General features: G+C 32.4%; 5 protein-coding genes across 8 annotated transcripts in view; 3 read left to right on the top strand and 2 right to left on the bottom strand.

Moving 5' to 3' along the window:
- The window catches only part of LOC125860812 (putative disease resistance protein At1g50180), a 13,509-nt gene extending 12,402 nt beyond the window's left edge, over positions 1-1,107 (top strand). The window contains exon 3 of the mRNA XM_049540872.1: positions 889-1,107. Coding sequence (XP_049396829.1) covers positions 889-1,107 — 219 coding nt within the window. The remainder of the gene's footprint in view (positions 1-888) is intronic.
- LOC125849009 (putative late blight resistance protein homolog R1B-14) overlaps positions 1-2,008 on the top strand; it is a 34,580-nt gene extending 32,572 nt beyond the window's left edge. For 2 of the 4 annotated variants that reach the window (XM_049529040.1, XM_049529018.1), the window contains one exon: positions 1,987-2,008. The gene's annotated coding sequence lies outside the window, so the exon portion shown is untranslated. Of the gene's footprint in view, positions 1-1,557; positions 1,623-1,986 lie in introns of those variants that run through there. The other 2 variants (XM_049529001.1, XM_049529032.1) reach the window with 2 other exon arrangements.
- Positions 1,324-4,100, bottom strand: LOC125849052 (uncharacterized). The gene has a single exon (XM_049529052.1). It carries the CDS (start codon positions 3,950-3,952, stop codon positions 1,481-1,483), a length of 2,472 nt encoding a protein of 823 aa, XP_049385009.1. The 5' UTR covers positions 3,953-4,100; the 3' UTR covers positions 1,324-1,480.
- A 1,062-nt stretch (positions 4,101-5,162) lies between these two features.
- On the top strand, positions 5,163-11,505 carry LOC125849139 (actin-related protein 2/3 complex subunit 5A). The gene is made up of 4 exons (XM_049529165.1): positions 5,163-5,491; positions 5,617-5,689; positions 5,801-5,901; positions 11,123-11,505. The coding sequence occupies exons 1-4, from the start codon at positions 5,403-5,405 to the stop codon at positions 11,256-11,258; spliced, it is 399 nt and encodes a 132-aa protein (XP_049385122.1). The 5' UTR covers positions 5,163-5,402; the 3' UTR covers positions 11,259-11,505.
- Positions 11,506-13,152: 1,647 nt separating this feature from the next.
- Positions 13,153-15,792, bottom strand: LOC125849097 (homeobox-leucine zipper protein HAT3). Its single transcript, XM_049529114.1, has 4 exons — positions 15,362-15,792; positions 14,840-15,144; positions 14,227-14,306; positions 13,153-13,712 (listed from the first exon to the last, which is right to left on the bottom strand). The coding sequence occupies exons 1-4, from the start codon at positions 15,498-15,500 to the stop codon at positions 13,376-13,378; spliced, it is 861 nt and encodes a 286-aa protein (XP_049385071.1). The 5' UTR covers positions 15,501-15,792; the 3' UTR covers positions 13,153-13,375.
- Positions 15,793-24,968: the final 9,176 nt, after the last annotated feature.

The raw sequence follows: 24,968 nt of genomic DNA, 5'->3' as shown, positions 1-24,968 counted from the left end.
CCAAATGTAACGTTCAAGAAATCTCAGACATTGATACTTATAAGTTATACCACTCTGACTTTTCTCCATTCAGATACAACAACAGAACAATAGTCACTTGTTCTGATTCATACACAATTTGATCATGTTTTATTATTTAAACAGCACTCTGGCTCTTCAAAGATTGTTTTTTTCTTTCATACCGTCATCTATAACTAGATGCATTTGATTGTGCAGTTGTATTTCCTCAATGGTTAATTGCAATGCTTTTTCAAATTATCATTTGTGGGGGTAAGGTTTGCGTGTACACCGCCCTCCTCATATCTCACTTGTGGGATTACACTAGGTTTGTTCTTGTTGTCTCGTGTAATCATCTCAACTGCTTACCTCTAAGTAGAATATCAAAATTTAAAAAAAAATGACTTGGTACATTGTTTACAAGAAATAATCAATTCTAGAAAATACTTCAAAACATGTAGTTTCATCATTCATCAAATTGCTTCTTTCAGCATAGTCTATGATTATTACAAAATTCAAGTTCATTCATCTGAACAAGCTAAATCAAATTCCAAAAATAGAAGGACTAATGTTTCCCAAAAAAACTAATTGCTTTAGACTTTTGAGTTATGTATAAACGCTTCATTTCTGGATTTCCTTATAAAGCTTTTCTTACATTTTATGTTCGATAATATTCATAAAAAACGTTGGATAACATAATATCTTGAGGATGATAGTCGATAAGAAAATCCAGCATTTAAAGGTGTGGCATAGTGATCAATGAAGTGGATTACCTTTGCCAAAAACCTCTAGTGATTCCATATTGTTTGACAAAACGGCTTAACATGCACACATCTCATCTCCTTAGCTTTTATTGTATTGTTGTTCTATGCAATGTTGTTGGTTTATGAGGATTTGACCAACAAGTATGGAAAGCATGATGGAGATGAAGAAAAGATGGGGAAGGAACAATTGGATGGTGATAGAGAAGGAACATGGCAGTCCCATAATACTACTAATACAATTATGAATGAAAAAAATCAGTTGCAGCACAATAGGAGACGAACATATTTGTCACAGCAATCTGATGATAATGTTTGGGCAATTCATCTTTCTGTTATTTTTGTATAATGAAAATAACAGATGACTCAATTGTGGATATGTATTCATCTTGAAAAATATATCTAGATGGAAATAAACAAAACATAATCTTGAATAATGAATTGCAAGGTTACATGAATTCTGTGTAAAATGAAAGTTAAAACGATGGAAAACTCTAAAGATAGTTTTCCAATAGAATGCGGATTTCTCTTCCAAGAAAGGAAGGATGCAAGAACCTGAGCAGGTTTTTTTTTCTAATAACATTCCAAGTGTTTGTTTACACAAACAGAGGCTAAACATATAAACAAATGATCAATTTTCACAGTTTCCACTAAACAAGGGGAGACATCCTTCTTTAGCATACTAGAATCACTATACACACCTCAGGATAGAGTATTAGTAACTAAGCACTGGTCCGTCGAAATGATTCAATTTTCTGAAGCCTAATCTGTTCTCTGAACTTGGCAATGAATTCATCAGCTTTTCTATCAACCTCACTTCCTAGATCCATATCATCAGCAAGGTCAAAGTCAGCTTCTTCATCTGAACTCATGTGAGAATTGGTTAGCACAGTCTCTGAGTTCCCTTTGGATTCTGAGTTCTCCTTGGCCTCCACAATGTCTGTATTCGTAAAATGTTGCTTTGCTTCAGGCTCACTTTCAAAGAATGCTGAGCTTGGAATTGGCCCACTGTTGTCAAGAATGCCTTCTCTGGGATTGACTAGTGGTTTTGAATCCCCTTTTCGATTAATGCATTTCAAGGATGATGTTGTGTCAAATTGATTACAACGTACCTCATTTACGTCTCCACCTTGTTTTGGACAATCAACCTTTCTTTTTGATCTATCAATATAACTTCTTCGGGATCTAAATGTTCTGACTGATTTTCCCCTTGATGAATTATTCACAGGTGATGGCTGTTTCATGTCCGAGACCAAGGAGTTGACACTTTGTTTTCGTGTGTACGAAGAATCCTGTTTAAGATCCTTGCTGACATGCTTCAATTTATCTTTTGAACTTTCCTGCATGGTTATTTCTGAAGAAGAACCAATGCTAAATGCTTGAGACTTTGAGGTATGATATGTTGCTTCACCATTCACAGGTGCAACATCCTTCAGTTTTTCTTTAGATGTGCGAAGTGTATCAAACTCTGAGGAAGAACCAACAGTAGATCGTTGAGCCTTTGAAGCAACAAATGCAGCTGCATCATCCATTGATCTCGCTGTTGGATGACTAACTTGGATGGGTGGAGGCTTGACATTCTTGAGTCTCTCAAGGTCTTGCTTTCTGGAGTTTGGCATCTCTGGAGAGGCAGAGGATATTGGTGAGATTGTTCTGGGCGAAGAAGAATTGGGAATAATTTGAGCGCGTACTCGAGTCCAGAATGACCATGGCTCTTGATGCTCAAACTCTGTTTCTCCAGCAGAGTGGGACTTAGAATGTGGATGACCTTGAACATGACATGTTTCTCTGCTGGAAGGATACATTTTCATCTTTTTTTCATCCTCCTCATAGTCATCTCTCAGCAGCACATTCATTTCTGAACATGACTCATTGCTAGATTGTTTGACATTTGAAGTTAAAACTGCTGATTCTCCAACGGATGCTCCTGTCTGTTGTGAAGTTGAGATGGGCATACTCTCAAATGCATAATGTGGCTCAGAGTGTGGCATTTTTCCACTTTCATTTTCTGAAGAATAAGAGGATGAAGGTGAGGTAATACTTGGTGAACAAGAAGTAGGACTAGTCCGAGAGGATACCGGTTTACTGAATGACCTAGACTTGAGATACCCAAACTCCAATTGTCCAACTGAGTGAGGTCTAGAATGTGAAGGCAGTCTAACTGTATTCACTTCTTCTAGCTCCCTCCTCTGAGACCTCGAGCGCCATGAAACTTGGCGAGGTCCAGAAGCTTCCTCAAACTTGCTCCTCAAATTGACTGAAGCCATACCTCTTATCTTCTCCTCACTAACTTCATAACCATTACAACCAGACGAACCCCCTGAATTAACAGTATCTTCAACAATAAATTCAGAGTTTTCAGTATTAACTCTGTATCTCAGGCTCCTAACGGGCAAGCCTAAAGGTTTATGGTCAATGTGGGATACCTTTTCAACCCCATAGTTTCCATTGGCAACAACCACCATGGATTCACCAAGAAAGTACTGTGAATTCCAAACTTGAGCTACTTCCCTCTCATTAAACACCTCCGTATTTTCAACCCCGCCTATCTCCGTAAAGGTTCTACTTTTCTCAACTTCATCAAGATTAGATCTTTCTTGACCCCTGTACTCATAATGCAAAAACTGAGAATCCCAATTTGGGATCACTCTTTTGTCATCAGACCCACATAAAATTTCAACCCCATTTTCATCTGAAAAAGATCTACTTCTTTCACCCCCAACAAGCTCAAACCTTTCCTGTTCCCTACCCTCATGATTCAAGAACTGAGAATCCCAATTTGGGATCACTCTTTTCTCATCGGACCCACAATAATTTTCAAGCCCATCATCAAAGATTGAAACTACATTAGACATCCCAGGACCATATGCATCTGAACCATCAAATCTTGAATGTGTTTCAGCATAAGTCTTGTTACTACTTCTTTTACAAAACAAACCATAACACACAACAATGCCAATGAACAAAAGATGAAACAGCTCCCAGAACTGAGTTACTATACTTTGAGTTATAAAGTCAGGAGCTTGGGAAGGAAAGAGTGGAACAACAACAAGAACAATCATGACTAGTACAGATTTCAAGAAAATGTCAGAGCGAGACTTACCCAAATGCTGCTGCTGCTTCACTGTTGAAGCTCTTTGAGGAACAACAAAATGGGGTTGCTGGGAATAGTCTGTAGATGCAGTTGCTGCCATTGTTGATTTTGGAGGTTAGGTGAAGCAGAAGAAAGGAAGACTTAACAACAAAGGGAAAGACAAAAAGGGCATGAGTGTGTGGAAGAGAGAGTATATATTTCACTCTACTGTGTGAAAGAGAGAGAGAGAAGGAAACAGACAGCACATCAGTATTCAAAAGGTGTCATTATTTTATGGTTTTCTATCTCTCCATTATCAAGCAAAGGTCCATTTTTTAGCGGTGATTGCGATCGACAATGTAACTAAAAAAAAGAAAAGACGGATGATTGAATTGAGTAACTTTTGCTCAAATTATGCATTTATATTAAGAAGTTTATAGTATATAAGAAAAAGATTCAAATACATCATTGGACTTTGAGTATGTCCTTAGTTAAGCTCATTATGTTATTTTCGTTTAAGAAAAGACTCATTCATGTCATTATTTGTTAACTGAAATCAAATAGATAAGTCAAATGGTTTCTCAAAGTTCGACGATATATTTGAGCTTTTTTTATATTTAAAAAATGATTTAATTAATAACATGATCAAATCATAATTGACTACGTGTAAAAAAATGATTTTCCAAAATCGAAATTATTTTCAATTTACAATTAATGACATGAATAAACATTTTCTCAACAAAAATGCATAGATGGATCAAACTTTAATTTTATGATGAGGTAAATAAACTTTTTCTCAAAGTTAGAAAATATATTTAAGCTTTTTCCCTATATCAAGTTTAATATTCAATTATTAACACTTAAAATCATTTAGAAAATTTAAAATTTATAAAATTAAAATTTGTACTGGCATTACACATAGTCCCTCCTGCATTTCTTATCAATTTGTTTTATGTTTGAAAATGTCACAGATAAAATCTTATTACCTTCTTCCTAAAGAAAATAACTTACTAGTAATAAGTATCATTTTATTTGTATCTTTTGAAAATATAATTATTTCAGTGACATAGATTGATACAAGGATGCAAGCAATTAAATAGGCATTTTGATAATATTTAGAAATTTTGCAACATAGTAAAATGCGTTATTCGAAAAAAATAAATATATACTAATTTTTAATACTTCGTGAAACAGATGTTCGTAATCCTCCTTCTTGTAACCTAACCCTACTTCATTCACCGGACATTTTCCACCTCACATTTAAACTTATTTTTGTCATGTAGGTAAAGCTAAAAGAACATCAAAAGTTATTTGATTTATTTGAATATAAAATTTAATTATTTGGGTGAAGAGGGATTGTATTTGTAAGTTTAAGAAACTAAGAAGAATGTAACTGCAATTTAGCCATTTATATACCAAGTATCAAATTGTTGTAAAAAAATCAAGATTCTCACTCCTGTTGGTAGATCATCAAAGATCAAAATTTGAAGCATCCAAAAACACTCTCAATAAAGATCCCTAAAGCTGATTGTTTGTGCAATTGGGGCTCAAGGTTTTGGAGCTGTCTACAAATGGCTGAGATTGTAGAAGCAGATAATTACGAAGGCATAATCACAAGAATCGAGCACAAGTCCCGCAAGATCGAAAGTTTACTCAAACAGTACACAAATTTCTACCCTTTATAAAGTTCCAATTTTTCCTTTTTCATGTCTGCATAAAAACAAAACCCCACATCTATAACTGTTTAATAATGAATACCCATTTGTGATTTTGGTTATTTGTTAGGTATAAACCAGTGGAAGCTCTGAAAACAGCTCTAGAAGGATCACCTCCCAAAACCAAGGATGAAAGATGCAAGGTTCAATCTTTTTGCCCATGGCTTTTGTAAAAGTATGATTTTTTAGTTAGAATATGAGTCTACTCACTACTTGTGAGTTGACAGTATCTTTGTGTGTGTTTATGTTTGCAGTCTGCTAATTGGATAGTGGTGCATAGGGCTATAATGGCTATCAAGGATGTGGATAGCTTGTTCTCTGCATTGGATCCTGAGTACTACGATATTCTCATGAAGTAAGTTCATTTTTGTTCCTAATTGTTCTATGTATTTAGGCCTAGATGTGAATCATGTCCATAGAAAATTGTTATGGTGGTATGCTACGAGTACTATATCTCCGATGCTTTATTATTGCTTACTGAAATATAGAATGTAAATGGCAAGATCATGGGAATTGTGTGAAATCAGTGATTTTATTTACTTGAGGGCTTTGGTGCATTTTTGACTGATTGATATTTGGACAAAGGGACTCCACTTAATTAGCAATACTTGTTTAGCAATCCTCAAAATATTATTGTTGAGCCTCTGGTGCTGCTGTTATGCATACATAAATGGGAATGTGATGCAAGGCTTGTAATCCCATCTTCACAAAGATATTTAGAAATTTGATATTTCAGTTGAGTTACAAAAATTGATGCAAGGAAGTGGAATTTAAAGAAATCTAAATCTGGCAGAGCAGTATCCAACAATAATCTTTTGAAATTAAACCATCCGATGGAAATCAGAGATGGTATTATTGAAGTTCCAGAGCTTGTCTTTTCAGGAAATAGCTGACAAACTCTTTGAGCTGATGGTGTTGCAATGCATTACTTTGTGCAGTTACGTAGATATGTAATTAATTTTAAGATCAAGAAGAAAGTGAAATACACAATGTTCTGCTCTTTGATTAAATAGACAAATATTGTTCTATGCCAGTTTGCTTATAATGACCAGTTTAGAGTGATAAACATGTTCAAGTAGAAATAGGCCAGGACAGAATAGCCTAGTAATAAAATCCTTCCACCTCCAGTTTTGATGTCAGGGTTTGAGTCACCAATGGTAGAAAAATGGAAAAAGCAACACTGTCGGACTCCTAGGTTCAGGAACCTTGGGGATGGGGTTTACCATGCTCAGAAAAGAAAAGAAGTTAAGTAGAATAATCGATTGAACAATCTTTTAAAGCTCTTATTTTGAGTATCATTGCCTGAAAATCACATATTTTGAGATTGCACGCTCTTCTATATATCTTATGTTTATTTACTTTAGGTTACAATGGATTTGAGATGGGCCATGAAATCTGTTGACAATGAGATACTTTGTTAAGATTTTTGAAGAACTTTAATTGGACATTTTGGTAAATGCCAACAATATGCTTTTTCAAATTTAATCGACGACATGCAAGCATTTTTTGACCTCAGCTTGGGTTTTTAATGTGCAACAACTAGCTAAACTTGGTATTGGTCTTACATCTCCATGAATACAAGATATTACAGCTTTAAAGAAATGTTTTTTAAATGAATGCACCATGTTGGTAGGTGAGATTGCCTTTTCATTGATTTTCTACCACAAGCAACCAGGAAACTGGTGTAATACTTGCTAGTTGCTTGATTAGGTGCAAATCTCAGTCCTGAAATCTGAAATGAGACAACATACTTAAACACTAAAATAAAGTTGAAGGAATCATCTGGCAAGAAGGGTCTGAAAGTTCATTGGGAATAACTTGGGTTGGTATGCTTATCCGGCGCTAAGATGAAGATATTTCAACTTAAGAACCAAGAGACTTTCTCTTACTTTTATCTATATGTTGTTTCTTTACAAAGCTTTACCTTCAACTTATGATAAAGGGCATAATTCAGGGGTTGGAAGGGGTGATGGGCTTGAAGTTCCTATTTTCTGGGAACATCTGAAAATAATAACTTGGTAAAAAAAAAGAAGCAAAGTTGGCCCTACTCTTAAATGTGCCAGCATATTTACTACTCTCATATATCAGCTTAATTAAAATATTGACCAAGGAGATTGAGAATAGAGAGATATAGAGCTTTCACTTGCTACTGGGATGAATTGGAGAAACTTTGCATGATCAGTCAAGATAGGTTTGACCTATGTGGCGATCATGTTTGGGTACTTTTTATTGGTTTTATACGGGTTTAAATGAGTTGAGTTAGTACGGAAGTCAGGTTTTGGTATTATGATCTTGAACTTGAGATGCTCAGGTTAGTATAGATTTTTCAGTAACAGGGAGACACCCTTCCCTGTTGTAGCTTAGAATATTATGGGATAGCTCGCTGCTGCAAATCAAGGAAGAAACATTGAACACACTGTCTCAGAAATTCAATCCGTTATGCCACTGTTCTAAATGGTGGCCATTATCGATATTGAGAATTGAGAGAGACTTTCTCACCCCCATCTGCCAATTTAAATGGTAGGCAAGTAGACCATTTACATACAGCTCCGCACTTAGAAATCAGTTCCCGCTGGTTCAAATTGTCTCTTAGGATAAATGTGACTGATAAGTCCTCGTTTTTCTTTCCATTTATCAGAAAGAAAAGGACCTTGTCTTTCCTGTTTCTTTTGTGAAAACAATTGACTTATTTTTCTTCTATCAAAATATTGTATAGCCTTCTTCCTTTGACATACAAATTTCTGTTGATATGTACATTCTGCACTGTAGTAAGCATACTATAGTAGGAGATGCATAAGCCCAAATGTCTCTGTACATATTCAAACATTATCCATTATTTTCCTGTCCAGTTGTATTTGGCTCTGTTTCTCTTTTTTAGGGTTTTAACTTTTATCTAGACCAATTTATTGAATGTGTACAATAAATTGAAATAATATTTTCAAAATTTAGATAGCACAGTAAAAATGCTAAAAGGTTGAATTTTTTTTTAGTCAGAAATCATTTTCATTAATATGTCAAGATGGTGCTAGAAAGTACACGTACCGTGTGGTAATGTAGGCTACTTTCGGTTTCCTATCAAGCTATCGAATTTACTATACAAGAATATATTCTTTCTCTACCCCATATATATAAATGAGACGAAAGAAACTCTTTAGATTCCTTAAGTTTTTCTCATTGCTTTGAAAGAGCTCCTACTTCTTCCAGTCGATGTAGTCTTAGAAAAGCAAAGTGGCCTAGCTTTCCATGTTGTTTTCGACTCTTCTGAAGCTAACTCTCTTTTGTGGTGTAAAAAGAAAACCTCTGCTTATAGCTGTGGAGCCATTTTGTAGTGTAACAATAAGTGATCACCAAACTTCTCATACTCCTTGCACATGAAATACCAACTTACAACAATCTGTTTCCTCCTCATGTGATTTTCCGTCGGAAAGAATATTATCCCACTCTATGCAGCATCTGAAGGAGGTCACTTTATTTGGTCTTTGTGTATTCATATCTCCTTTCACCTTGTCTTCTTTTTCCTACCTAGTAAGACCCATAAAATAGAAGCTCATTGAAAATGTACTTGCATTGCTTGTTTCTTATATCCTCACCACTTTCTGTTTATAATGTAGATTCACGTCAACTCCTCCACTTCTTTTCATTCCCTTTCTGAATAGCGTCTTCTCAAGCTAGTTTTCGAAGATGAACCCTTAGTTCTTTTGTTCAGCAACAATTGCCAGATGAGCAATCACATAGGCCCTTCGATAAGCATGCTTTGAAGTTTAATTTCAGTTTCCACATCATATGTTGAACCAAATTGTTTCCAGTTACAATTTCCAACATTAATACCAATAAATCTTGTAAAATCATCTTTTCCCTTCAATAATACCTTTCTTAGTGTTATTCAGTTACCTCATTCAACTACTGTCCATTTCTAGATGTTCTGTATTTAGCAACTATCACCTTTTTTTTGCCCTTTTTTATCGACCAAAAAAAAAAAAGAAAACTTTCACCTATTTCTGTACAGCATCACCTTATATGCAAATCTCCATATTCATTTTCATGTCAAGGCCAATACATCTGATCGGTTTCACCTTTTTCTGTACAGCATCACCTTATATTCAAATCTCCATATTCATTTTCATGTCAAGGCCAATACATCTGATCTCCTTACTCCTCCAGTGTAGGGGGCTATATTTTCTCCCCATCAAATGATATACCTACTCCGTCCTTTCCTCTGATAAAAACTTCAGTGATTTCTAGCTAGATAGTTGATTTCAACGGCTTTCTCTTCTCTCTTTAGACAAGTATGATATCTTCCACCCGCTTAACATTTGTTCTAAATTTGCAATCACTTATTGCAATATATTGACAAATTCCGCAAAGGATTGCTCATTGCTCATGAACTACTCTTTGGACCATATTTAAATCCTTTTCCCATATGTATATATTTTATTTTCTATGAGTTTAATATAGAAATATAAAGCCATGATGGAGTTGCATTCCAAATACGAAGACTTAAGATTTTATGCTCCCCATTGGTGCGACATAAGTATCAGAGAAACAAACAACTGACATGAGAGTCATGTCTTATAGTTGGACACAGTTTTGAAAATAAGGGAATATGACACAAGTTAGACAGGATCTTATAGTTTTGAAGTATATTATATGAAATAGGACCTAAACTAGTAAAAGACTATGTTGCTCTGATCCATAGAACTACTGCCTGATGTGTGTTGATTCCTTCAAAAGTTATGCATTTTTTTGGAGGATCCGACTTGGTGCATGGACATCTTTGGAGGATCTGAGCAACACAGATGAAATAAAACATTGTAAGTAATTAAAAAGATACAAAAAGAAACATAAAGTGAATCCACAAGTCTTTAGTAAAGCATCCAAATCGCACCAATAGCAACATATAGCAAAATACAAAGCTCTGTTTCTTGGCTATGTTCAACAACAAAAAAAAATGGCTTCATCTCTTGGCTAATTGGTACACTCAGATGCATCTCCTCAAAAACATCTGTGGTTGACATAGATTAATATAGTATTTAGTTAATTAAGGTGAGGGACAAAGAAAAGAGATTTCTTACCTATACAGATATGGTTGTATGCTGATTAGCATTGATTCTTTAGTTGCAGTACACGTGGTTACACCAATATTCTACCTTTGAAACAAGATGCCAACTTTAAACAGTTCATTGCTGATTTGGTTTCTTTTGGTTCTGGTTTAGTCTTAAATCTTAAATCTGCTTTTATCCTCATTAGGGTAAAGAAGAAGAAGGAATTATGTGATGCAAGGTGACATTATCTCGTTGAATGAACTCTTTTTGACAGCTTTCATTTGTTTAATGGACCATAGCAGCTACCCCAGCATAACTCATTTCTTTTTCTGATATTAGACCATCTAGCCTCTGCTTCACACACACACTATTAGCTGAAATGAACTCGTTTGACGGAAGCATATTTGAGACACAAAGAAGAAATGTGTAAATGTGAAATTGCCATGTGATTTATCCAATAGATCTACCTGATTCAGTTTCACCAAGTAATGTAGCATACAAGATTCACGGTTGAACGGTCTATCTGATGTGCAGGTACTTGTACAGAGGTTTGTCTACTGGAGACCGCCCAACATGTGACCAATGTCTAAGGATCCATGAAAAACTAACAGAAAAAGCTGGTTTGGGATGCATACTGCGTTGTCTTGCTGACACTGTGAATACTGTGTGACTAATAAGCTGGATGAACACAATACTGTAGCAATCTGTACATGTCTTATCTTTGCATTTCAATTGAATATTGATGTTGAGATTGAGTTTAGCCTATTTTCAAAGGGCTGCTTTGTCTCCTTTAATCGTCTGTATTCTTTGCGACATATAACGTATGAACTGTACCAAGACAATTTGAGATTTCTGCCATCCTTTAGTGCATTTTGTGACTCTTGATACCAAGGTTGTTGATTGCATCTAAGAGTAGCCTAGCTATCGATGAGCAGTGGGAAATAACCAAGTAATTTCTTCATAGTTGCCTATCAATGTGAACATGCAAATAATATATAGTATTAAAGCTTGAATCTCAAATGATACGGAAAAAACCAAGTAAAATCATCACATTTGCCTAAATCTTGATGGACAAATTTATACGGGACTTGATTGGTGGGATTATTTACAAGATCCAGACATCACACTTATTAAAAAAAATATTATAATTATCCAAACATACTTCCTCTGTTTGAATTCTACTTTTCATTTCAAGTCCGTTTTAAAGAGAGTATCTTTTTCTTTTCGCCAATTCTTTAATTTTAACATGCATATGACATGTTTAAGACCATAAGATTAAAGAGTTTTTTGATACATTAAACATGTGACCATAAGATTGAGAAGTTTTCTTTTCATGCTTAAACTTCATATCAAGTCAAAATTGATAAATAAATTGAATGGAGGGAGCAAACCAAATAGAAGGATACTAAGGGGTAGGTTAAGTTAATGTATTTTGTAGATGGAGAATCCTAGCTAGTCAAATACTTTTAGGAGTCCTTCGGTTTGAATACAAGTTAAGATAAGAAAGGATAAATTATCATAGGATAAGCTATGAGCGTTTGATTTGTTGTACTATAAGTAATATACTTTTCATAAATTTTAAGAACTTATTTGCTTACAAAAATATCATTCATGGACGTGAAAAGTGAGGTATAAAAAGAATGTAAAAGAATAACTTCGTCATTACCTATTTTATCTCAAAATCAGTTATCTTGAAAGTATTATACCAGCCAAAAGGTGGGATAACTTATCCCGGTATTATTTATGATAAATTATCCAAACTTACCAAGCAAACAACAAATTAAATGGCACTATAATTTAATCGACTATTGAGTAGACCCCTTAGTTTAAGGTGCAAAAGTGGATAATAGTAGATAGCAATCATGTCCACAAGTGCCCAAGAGGAGTCCATGATTCTTGTAGTAAAAAGTTTGGAATAGAGGATCTTCATGCAAAAAAGTATGGATATACTATATAATAAAAAATAGTTAGTGAACACAATTATGTCTTCCCATTCAAGTAAAACCATTTTCCTACACAATGAAATGAACAAATTCAAGAAACTGTTCCTCTGAAACCCAACACATCATATCCTACTTTTGGAACATCAAATCATTCACCAACTNGAAATTATTTTTTATCAAGCGTTTGGTTTGTTGTACTATAAGTACTATACTTTTCATAAATTTTAAGAACTTCTTTGCTTACAAAAATATCATTCATGGACGTGAAAAGTAAGGTATAAAAAGTATTTAAAAGAATAACTTCGTCATTACCTATTTTATCTCAGAATCAGTTATCTCGAAAGTATTATACCAGCCAAAAGGTGGGATAACTTATCCCGATATTATTTATGATAAGTTATCCAAACTTACCAAGCAAACAACAAATTAAATGACACTATGATTTAATCGACTATTGAGTGGACCCCTTAGTTTAAGGTGCAAAAGTGGATAATAGTAGATAGCAATCATGTCCACTAGTGCCCAAGAGGAGTCCATGATTCTTGTAGTAAAAAGTTTGGAATAGAGGATCTTCATGCAAAAAAGTATGGATATACTATATAATAAAAAATAGTTAGTGAACACAATTATGTCTTCCCATTCAAGTAAAACCATTTTCCTACACAATGAAATGAACAAATTCAAGAAACTGTTCCTCTGAAACCCAACACATCATATCCTACTTTTGGAACATCAAATCATTCACCAACTAAAGAGAATAAAACATGATCTTGTTATCATCTTCTTACTCTATAAACACTTCCCTACCCTATCTTTAGCAGGCAGCTCCAAAACAAGAGTGAAATTACATTTGTGACCTTTGCACATCGAGTGTTTTAGACGCAAACATTGCAGCCCATGGTTTGTTGATAGGCACTGGCGCTTGGTGGAGGTGTGAACGAGAGGTGGCATTGGCTCCGGTGACTGATGAAGAGGCCGCGGAGGATGATACAGCTACGCGCTCGCATTGAGGGCACATTGTGAGGGTGGTTGGAGGGCTCATGTTCATGTACAATTGTGGAGAAAGTTTCAATGCTCTAAGCTCACTAACTTCTTTCTGCAAACGTCTGTTTTCATCCGTCAGATTTTCGCAGCAACGCTTCAAGTATTCACAATCTACCTCTGTTTGCTTCAACTTAGTCCTGAATCATTCAAACCAGAACGTTAAAAATTCAAAACTAATCCAGCATTACAATATAAAAACCTTAAAAACTAAAACACGTCAAGTTTAAATACTGAAATCGCCTCTAAACAACAAAGCCATATAAAGTTAATTTTTTGTAAATCTGAATTAGTTGGGCTCAAAGATAAATTATTAGTAGTAAAAGTTATGTGCCAACAATATAGTTTGCTATTTTTACAAGACATTAGTAATACATTTATGTTGTTTGACCAAAGAAAAATGGGGTACATCTTTATTTTTTAATTACAAGTAAAATTAGATAATTATTAAATTTAAGGTGAGAAGTACTCATAATACATGCACACGTGTATCACCCGACAGGACATTAGTTTGATTATTATCATAATTTAAATTTTTATAATGGAACACTCACTTACACGTGTGTCCATAATAACATGGAAGATTCATGCTACAAACGTGAAATATTATTCCAATACCAAAAATACCCTTGAATCTGTAAACAAATAACATACCTTGCCCTCCTGTTCTGAAACCACACCTCCACTTGTCTTGGCCTCAGATTCAGCTGTTTTGCCAGAGCCAATTTTTGCTTCTGAAATGTGAAAAAGCAAATTAATATTTATTCGTATAAAATTTTATCATATTTTAATATCTTATTCTTTTTCAAAGTAAAATGCATGATAAAACATAACTTGGCAACGCGTTTGGTCGTGAAAATCATCAACTTTGGCCATAAAATTACAAAAAAAAACCAACTATTTCCGAGAATATGAAAAACACCAAAAAAAAATTAGAGGCAACTCAAATTTATAATACAACTCCAATTTTAATATCACTTTTTTTCAAATACACACAATTTTCATGGCCAAGCACCTCCTTCAAATTTCAAAAGTCGGAACTTCAAAAACTTAAAAATTTGAGTTTTAACATCAAAATCTATGGTCAAACAAGAGTTATTACACCTTTGCATTTATAAAATTAAAATTCATTGAGTAACTACATTTTAAAAAACAGAAAAATTGGGTGAGAAGTAAATGGTTCCACACAATAAATTCACAAAAGTAATAACCCTGTTTTCCAAACTACCCTTAACCCACAAAGTTATTTACGAAAACTACCACTCACCGGATTAAGAGTGTTATGCTCCTTGAATGTCTCTTCAAGAACGGCAGCTTGCTCCTTTGATAGCCGGAGTTTCTTCCTTGCCGCCGCATCTCCGCCGTCATCCTCCAGTGAGCTGGTGGCCCTCTCCCCTTCATTCTCTTCTCTGTCATGACTCCTCTTTCCACTCACACTCGAAACAGTGCTGTTAGGTGATGAAACCATTAACACCTGATCTTCTTCTTCATCATCACACTCTATAATCATTCTCGCTGGTTCATTCATATCGATTCCCCCTCTTACCCTTTCTCCTCCCTCATCTTTTCTCCCTGCAAAAATTTTTAAAAATGGGGGTTTTTATTTTGACCCATAAAACAGAGCATGCATTCATCAATGGCAGAGCCAAGATTTTCACTAAGCATGAATATACGAAAACTATAAATAGATAAAATATAACAGTCATAGTTGGCTCCGCCCATGGAATCCATAACTAAAACAAATGAAGAAAAAACAGAGCAAAGAAAAATGAATCTTTACAACTTTTACCTGAAGAAATTTGATGATGGTGCATGAAAGGTAAGAGATTCAAAGGGAAAGGAGGAGGAGTTTTATGATTATTTTGAGGGCAACTCATGATTCCTAAGCTCAGACTCAAACCTAAAACATCTTCTTTTTCACCACTCATCTTTTTTGCTCTGTTTTTTTTCTCCTCTGAAAAAACAAAAAATTTCACTTTTTTTCTTCTTTCTTCCCCTTTTTTGCAAGAGAAGAAAGAAAATGGGGTTTTCTTGTTCTGGGGTTTGAAATGTATGTTGGGGTGGGGGGGTATGGGAGGAAGAGGGGACAGAACGACGAGAAATGGGGTGTTCCCTTTTGTAGCAGAAGAGTTGCAGCTTTTTTCCTTTCGCTAGTGCAAATACAGTTTGTAGGATAGGTCAGAAAGATTCAGAACCTATCAAATATATATATACATACACAAAAATAATTATAGTGAATCGAATTAAAAATATAAATATCGAATATCGAAAAAAGAATAGTAGAAAGAGATGCGTATATATAGAGAAGAATGGAAAATAGATGTTGAATGATGACTTATGTCAGTGGGTATTGGCACAATGATGATGATAGAGATTGGTTTTGATTACGCTTGGCTTTTTCTTTGTTTTTTTCTTCTCTGGATGTTTTTCTGTCTATTTATACAGTATTTTGTAAGTATGGGGCCCTATTTTTAACCATGGTTGAAATTTTCAGATTTGAGAATGACTAAACGTAACTGAAGCTATTTTTATTATTTTATTTTATTACAAAAGTAAAAAAATAATCTTTTGCTTTTATGAATCATCTGAATTGTAACTTCTCATTAAAAAGTGGCTTTTTTCTAGCGTTGACTGTTGACTAACGTGCGTGCTCTCTCGTGACACACTTTTTCTCAACCCATCTTTTCACACTCACGCGCTCTTTTTTTCTCCTCAACCAAGCGCGTGATGCATCTGCCATTGTAAATTAAATTGATTTACTTTTATTATAATCTTGAAGATACATGGAAAATGTTATACTACTAACTTGTAATTTCTGTCGTATCGAAAGTACTGTTTAAATTTATAACGTATAATTGACATGGTTTGACTCTCATAAACAAAACTGACAAATGTTACTATACGAAGAGAGAAAGCAATTAATAATAGTTATGTTATCATAATTATAGGTTTGAATATTGAGGGGAGTACTTAATGATTTAATTAAGAGTTGTCATAATTATATGTTCGAATAGTGTGGGGAGAATTAAACTCATAAATAGCTCCCTTGTTTATGTTACAGAAATAATCTTTGTAATGACTAATTACTTCACGATATTTAATTAAGTTTGCATTTAAACTGCAAGTTACAACTTCGACTTAAAGTTTCTGGACACTCCCACTAAAACTAACTCTTAATTATTACTCCATTTGTCTCAATTTATGTGATACTTTTCGTTTTTCAAGAGTCAAACAGTTTAAATTTGATCGGGAATTTGCGCATGAAATCTTCAATTTTTTTGAAATTTATATATTTGTAAACTACGTAAAAAGTACTATAAGTCACAATAATTGATAATTCAAAATGTTTAAAAGATCTATGAAAAATTTACGGTCAAAGATAAACTTATTTGAATCCTGAAATTCAAAAAGTGCCACATAAAATGAGACGGAGGGAATACTACTCTCTCCGTTCAATAATATGTGTCCATTATTGATTTTACACACTTCTTTGAGTATAATAAATACAATATCTTGAAATATTACTCCCTCCGTCCCTATTTAGTTGTCCACTTTAGAAATGACACACAGATTAAGGCAACAATAATTAGCATAGTGAAGTTATAATTTTACCCTTATAGTACAATTTACTTTCAAAATAAATTCACTCAAGATAACTAATTAATGCTGGAAAATTCATAAGTTTATTTACTTTATTTATGACAACTTTTCACTTTAAATAAGGGTATAATAGGAAAGGATTTGTTGTCCTTTCTTGATTTGTCAAAATGGACAGCTAAATAGGGACAACTAAATAGGGACGGAGGGAGTATGCAATAGAGAAATTACTATAATTAATGATAAGCGTAAATAAGGATAGGGTAACTTTTTGGTGTCCTATCCCACTATTTTATACCATAGTGATGGATAAGTTATCTCATATACGAGGTGGGATAAGTTATCCCAGGATAACTAATCTCAGGATAATTAATCCTGGGATAACTAGTTCACAACCAAACGATCCCGAAATGTAAAACTATCCATTGATTTCATAAAATGGACAAATATTGTTCGACATCTCAAAATATAGTGGACAACTATTGTTGAACAAAGGGAGTATCATTTATTTTTAGACTTCACTACACTTATAATTTGGTTTTTTTAATCTCTCCTTATTACAGGGGCGGACCCACGTGTTGCCCAGGGGGTTCACCCGAACCCCCTCAAAAAAAAATTACACTGTATATATAAGGTGAATTTTCTGGATTTATGTGGATATATATATTTTGAACTCCCTCAATGACAAGGTGAAGGAGATAGCCCAGTGGTAGCTCCATTCAAAGTTAAGCCTGACGTCCAGGGACCGAATCCCTGGATTAGCGTTTTATTTTTTAGTTTTTTACTTTCAGTTTTTTTTTTTTTTTTGCTCCAGTTTTGATTTTAATGTTTTTTTTTATATTATTATTTAATAAAACGTGCTAAAATGTGGTGTTAAACCCAAAAAATTCAAGGGTCCCAACTCCCATACTCCCATTCCTAAAAGCTAATAACTTTTTCACTTTTCAAATCCCTAAATCACTTTCTTGTCTTCCCCAACTCAAAACTCAAATATAAAAATCATCTCCCATAATATTCTATTGTTGATTGTTTCATACTTGATACTTCATGCTTGAATTTCACATTCAATTCGAAATAAAAATCAAAACTCATGCTTATTGCTTAAAAGGTAAAAGCCTTTTTCAAGCAATGAAACCTCGTCGAATAGTATTGTAAACGTGCTTAAGAAGTATTAGCACTGACCTCTTTTTGGAGTTTGTAGTTAGCACTCTAGTCCTAGAGTGAGACATTACGAAGTGCTAATTTTTTTTGTTCTAGTTAGCTCCATTTTTTGCTCTACTTAGCATCCTAGTTCTAGATTGACATATTGTAAAGGGCTAACTTTTTGTTTCAATGTAATCACTCATGTTAGTTTCAGATTTCTTGTAACGAAACTAACTTTTTGTACCTATAAACTATATACTACTACTTCCTTGAAATTTTATTTTGTTGGCTTATTTACACGTTTATACTTTTATTTTTCGAATCCCCTGAACGAAAATCCTGGGTCCGCCACTGCCTTATTACATAAAAAATTATCCTCAGCATCAATTTTATAAATAGAGAGAGAGGGGGATGGGCTTATAAAGTAGCACTTTTTATAAATATCACTAAAGCTTAAAATATAGCAACGCCGAATCCAATGTCAATTAACTAGTATCGATAAAAACTTTAACATTCTTTATTAATGTGTATATTTATTATCTCTAAAAATTATTTGTTGATTATTCTACTCATTTGATCTCATTCTTCCATGGGAAAATGAATCTCAAATCTTGAATCTCATTGTTATATATTTCAATATAGTTTGTATAATAGGAGAGTAATCTGACAGAATTATTTGCTTATATTTTCTAATTTAATTTTTAGTTTCTATTTCAATAAGTTTAAAAAGTGTACTTTATGTATATTTCTAAAATCAACTTATCTTTAGTTGAATCCCTAATCATAATTCAACCATCAACAAAATATTTTGATAAATGACAGCTTTTTAAAGAATTATTTACTGAAAATGTAGTGCTAAAAGCATATTAATTGGAATATATGTTTGATATGTATATGTTCCCTATTTTGAAAGATTGTGGTAGAGTAGTAAGTCCTTTTTTATTTTTAATTAGAAGTCTTGAGTTCGAGTTCTCTTGGGTATAGAGTTGTCTTTTTTAGAAAGTGTTTTACCTCAGGCCCCAGTATGGACTTTCCGGTACGAAATTTAGATTTAGTCACACTTCAATATGAATACTGAACATCATATGAGAAAAAATAAATATGATGTAACTAATTTAATTTTAATATTTAAAATACAATAACCTAGTAAAATTAACTTTTAAGTAAAAATTTGTTTTAGCCCCTCCCCAATTTTTTTTTAATGTAAAACATCATCTAGCTAGTCCAATATGCCAAATATCACTTTATACCAGAGTAGAAAATATAGTGGAGTTGAGCTAGACCCACCATATTTTTTTATGACAATTGACTTCCAAAATAAGAATAGGATGATAATAAAAACGAAAAAATAAAGCAATAAAAAGAGGAAAAAAGTTTTATAAAACTTTGTGCTAAAAAAAGTTAGAGCCAAGCAAATTGGAAGAATCCAAAGCCAAGAAAGAGACCCAAGTTTTTTAAAAAAGTAATTTGAAAAGATGGTAAAAGACAAGAAAAGTATCACGTGTTAGTTCACGTGATGAAGCATGGAGATGTTTTGTCGACGTGGTATTACATGTAGGGGTGGGACCCACTGCACTCGTGCGTGTCACATTGCCTCCGACAAATACATATCTGTACAATCATTGGATACTCTCTTCTACACGAGTATTTCCTTTTTTAGTTACTACTACTAACCCCCACTCGCTCTATATAAACAACTGACATACACGCTCTTCGTACCGTCTCGTTAGTTTAGCGTGATTTACATGTATCTAAAGACCTCTTCAAAATGAATAGATAATGGCGATTGAAGGTGATAGTTATCGATATGAAATGATAACTTTTATAGTGATGACAGTTTGTGTTTATTATTATAATGGTGATTAGCAGGGGCAAAGGCAGCATATAATCCGAACCCCCTCGACGAAAAATATTACTATTTATATATGGTTAAAATTATTTTTTAGGTATGTATAATAGATGTCGAATTCCCTTCCACTAGTTTGTGTGCTTACTTCTCATATTTTTGATCTCACTTATTAAAATTTCTGACTCCGTCAGTGATGATCAGTGATAGTAGTATGATAGTTTGAGAATGAGACTGTGATTATGTAAAAATTAGAAGATAGTTAGTATTTAAAATATCGGCTTTCTAAAAATACTCAAGTAAACGGAATACTGTTTTCTTTGTTTCAATTTATGTAGTTCATTTTCTATTAGTAAAATATATCAATTCTTATAGTTAAGAAATAATTTTAATTTTAATTTTATTTTTAATGAAATAACTTATAGCCATATAAATAGTCAAAAATTTTGAAATTTAGACCACAAATTTTAAGAAAATTCCTTCATTTTAGAACTTTTATATCAAATTAAAAGTATCACATAAATTAAAACGGAGAAATTTTTATTTATGATGTCAACATTTTGTTATGGGTGTCATTGTTCATCAACTCTAGTCAAACACATTAATGATTATAATACTTTATAAAGTTGAACTTAATTAACTTTCCGACAGTATCTACTAAGGGAAAATAAATACTCCCTCCATTTCATATTAATAAAGTGCTAAATGGTCAAAAAATTTGATCAGAAAATTTTAAAAATTATAATATTATTTTTATTTTAAAATAAATTGATATTTTTTCTATTTTTTAGTTAAAATGTATTAAAGTTAAAAGGGTAAAAATATTTAAAAAGGTAAAATAGCATAGATAAAATATCATACTGGCCAAATTTTCTGGCCAAAAAGATTTTTTCTTAATTGAATTGTTAAGATATTTCGAACCCTTTAAAAAAAGAAGATTAAGACATAAATTAGGCTTAACTTTTGCATTTTTACTGTTATTAATTATTATCAAAATTATGATTAAAATAACTAAATATTAATTAATATCTAATTTCAATACTAACTAATGAAGGGTAAAATTGAAAAAATATTCTAAAAATAGTCTTGAAAATTGAACAATTAAGTGAATTTGAAAAATAAAAAAATGTCTCAACAATTCAATTAATATGAAATGAAGGGAGTACGGTTTTAAGTGTCAGGGTGTGGTGCAATGATTTGACCATTCCACCCTTATTAATTAGAGGTGTTGGATTCGAGCCCGGAGTATAGAGAAAATTTAGTTGAGAGTATCACTCTTGAATGAAACATGTAATGTGCGCTTTAAATTTAGCCAGGACTTCAATATGAGCTCATAAATATTTCATTATTATAAATAGTAATTTGTCCAATTGAGCATTTATATATCTTTAAAATATACTATTAAATAATATGGATATAATAGATCATGTCCAAAATTTGAAATTATTACAACAATTTTGATCAAAATTCAAATATATTTCAGACATTTTTCCTATAATTAATAACATAAACGTAGTTTACATGGTATGATAATATATAATCACGTTCCCCAATTCTACAAAACTTTTTATTACCAAAAGAGAGTTCCGACATACTTTGACAGGATAATCAATATCTTCATTTTGATTTGATATTCCCTTTTCCAAAACTTAAATTTGTCAATTTCAAACTCATACTACCTCAATTCCATATTAATTAAATTGTTGAGGTGTTTCACACTCTTTAAAAAAAGTAGGTTAAGATATAAATTGAACATAATTTTCTATTTTTACCCTTATTAATTATTGTCAAATTTATTGAAGTCATCACATTGAAAATCCAAATAAAGGATAAAATTGGAAAAATATTTTAAAAATAGTCTTAAAAATTGAACAATTAAGTTAATTTGAAAAATGAAAAATGCCTAAAAAATTCAATTAATATGAAATAGAGGGAGTATCATATAAGTTATATGCGTCAAAATAACTTTTAAGCAGTTTGTAAGGTAAATTTTTTAACCGATTTGTGATGTTTGAATAAATAAATAAAAAAAATTCAAACATTTATTTATTAGTTAAAACAAGTCAAAAATTTTAATTTATTGTGTGTGACTAATAAATAACAAGTTATAAGCTCATCTGATCAAAACATGCTTTAACTTATTATTTCTGGCTTATTCATATTATTTTGACTTAAAACATTGTTTATCTTGCACAACACTATAAATATGCTTAAATTTTATTATTATTTTTTGGTTAAAATATATCTAAATTTAAGTCATTCCACATAAGTTCTTATTAGTCGGTCAAAAATTATCTTATAAGCATATTTGATTTCTCAACATGTTTAATAAACATCTAAAGTGTTTATAAATCAAAAGTCATAAATTGATCACTTTCAAATTTCAACTTATGAATTTTTTTATTGAATCCGACTAAACCCGAAAGTAATACAGTAGCTCTATCCCCTGGCTAGCAATCATGTGATTTGTCGGACCCTTGAGGGTTCCTATCAAATAATTGGGGTGTCATTGTTCGATCAAGCATCAAATCATTGCTTTTTATATATCCTGAAATTAACTTTACATAATACAACTTGAACTCTCTAGTTGGCTATATATATCCATGTGATGCTCACGTGAAGGAGGTCCCTGCCTTCTTCTTCTTCAGTATCTGATATTCGTATTGATGCTCAATTAAATTTAAATTTACTGAGCTTATTATAGGGATCACTATTAAAAACGTATGCTTTTCAGCCAATCGTATATATATATATATATATGATTAAGGAAATTCAAGCTCACTTGAATGCAAAATGGATTTGTTTGCACTGACTTGATTTCTTCACTTCTTTGAAGTCGGTCGATAATCATTTTAAGTATCTTTTGTCTTTTCACATCAATAAGTTTGAGGAATTCAGAAGATGATTTAACTTTTCAACCTTTTGGCATGATTTGAAGTTTCTCCGTTGTATCTAATGACTTTTTTGGACCGACAATTAGTTGAATTAGGTGATAGCGAATAGTAGTAAATATTGCGCATTTTGTAAAGTATAATACTATCTATTTTCATTTTTGTCAAGATACAAGATTTTCTCATTTTTATTATACTTAATTTGTGATACACCACAATATTTTGTTTATGTTTCGGGGTTAAGTTGTGACATAAATGCAGCAATAACCAATATATTTGTGGAAGATTTCATGTTTTATATATATATTTGGGAGAACATAAGTGTTTTTTACAATGGGGTTGGCGTACATTTTTTTAATTTCCGCTTAGTGTCTCATATCCATATTAGAGTCTGATTAAATTATTGACATACATTCAAATATTCAAATATAGCTAAGTAGGTCGTCCGACATCACACGTGTGGTCGTAACTGATCGCACGTGTGCAGGGCCAGAGAATAACATTTTCAACTTTTTTTTGTTTTTAATATTAAAAAATTACTAAAAAATAAATTAAGAACCATAATTAACGAGTTATAGACATTCAATGGCGTCAAATTAGGAGATATTTAAGTATGTACACGTGCAATCATTATCATCACTTTGTGTAAAGATTAAAAAATTAGTAATAACTTAATTAAGTGATATAAACCAAAATTCTGCAATTGAACGTTTTGCTGTTTGTGAAATGTTGCAATTATTTGAGATTTGAATTCAAAATTTAATTGTATAAGTTTGACGTTTAATATTGTCAGGGAAGGGAAAATGGGAAGAAGATTTTTACAAAGTGGGGAATCGAGTCTTACCAATAAGATTGAAAGTTCAGATAGTCAACAAGTTCTTATATATGAATTTATATTCCGTATAAAAATACTGAATTTAGATAAATAGGTACAACCTCTAATTATTACTCTCATTGAGTACCAAGTCTGTAAACTTTCTGTTTCTTTTCAAATTCAATCCATGTCAAAACATAATTTGAAATATTGAATGTATTTTACTTAGAATTGTGCTTTTGTTAATACTTTGTAGTAGTAAAATACTGTTTGTTAGAAAGTTTAAACTAAAAAAGAGGGATATTTGTTGTTGCACAACTTTTACGGTCCATGACTCAAACTTGGGCCGTTCAATGCAGGATAAGTTTAGGAGAAACTACTTTTTAACTTCATTAGATATACATCCATACCATATATATTGATTTTATTTATATTTTTAAATAATTATACATCTTATCACTAATAAAGAATTTTCTATGATATATTTTAAAAAATACACCTAGATATATGCATTTTTGCTATCAAATTCATTAAAATAGGGAGAGAAACGAACGAGATAGGAAGGGAGGCGAGTGAGATAGTCATGTATCACTGGATAAATGTGAATTACACTGGATACATACTATATTCATATTTCTATATGTATCTAGTGTGATTCACATGTAACTTGAATACCGGATACATACGAGAGTGACGAGCTAGAGGGAGGGAAGGGAAGCGAGAGAGACGAGCGAAATTTGTTATGTATCTCAGATACATTCAAATTCACTTGGATATAGCGTATCTAGAACAATTACACCTAATTTTGACTCCATGTAACTCGAGATACATGTATATGAACATACACACCAAAATCTGATAAGATTCATAATATTGCAAACTAGAGTATATCTAAGTAATTACTCATAAATTAGTAGATAAATTTGTTTTTTTTTTATTTACTATAAGTTATATCTTGTGTCTTTAAAAAATGTCATGTTTCGATAGACATAAATTTGATTTGCAAGGAAATTTTTTTAAGCTCAACCTATTTAAAGAGAAAATTGTGTAGTTAAATGATTAATTTCTACTATTAACATAGGTGATACATTTTAAGTAGTTAATT

Source organism: Solanum stenotomum, chromosome 1 (assembly GCF_019186545.1).
Source record: "Solanum stenotomum isolate F172 chromosome 1, ASM1918654v1, whole genome shotgun sequence".
NCBI classification, from domain to species: domain Eukaryota; kingdom Viridiplantae; phylum Streptophyta; class Magnoliopsida; order Solanales; family Solanaceae; genus Solanum; species Solanum stenotomum.
The sequence above is the reverse complement of the archived record's forward strand: the minus strand, read 5'-3'. Positions and strand labels throughout refer to the sequence as shown.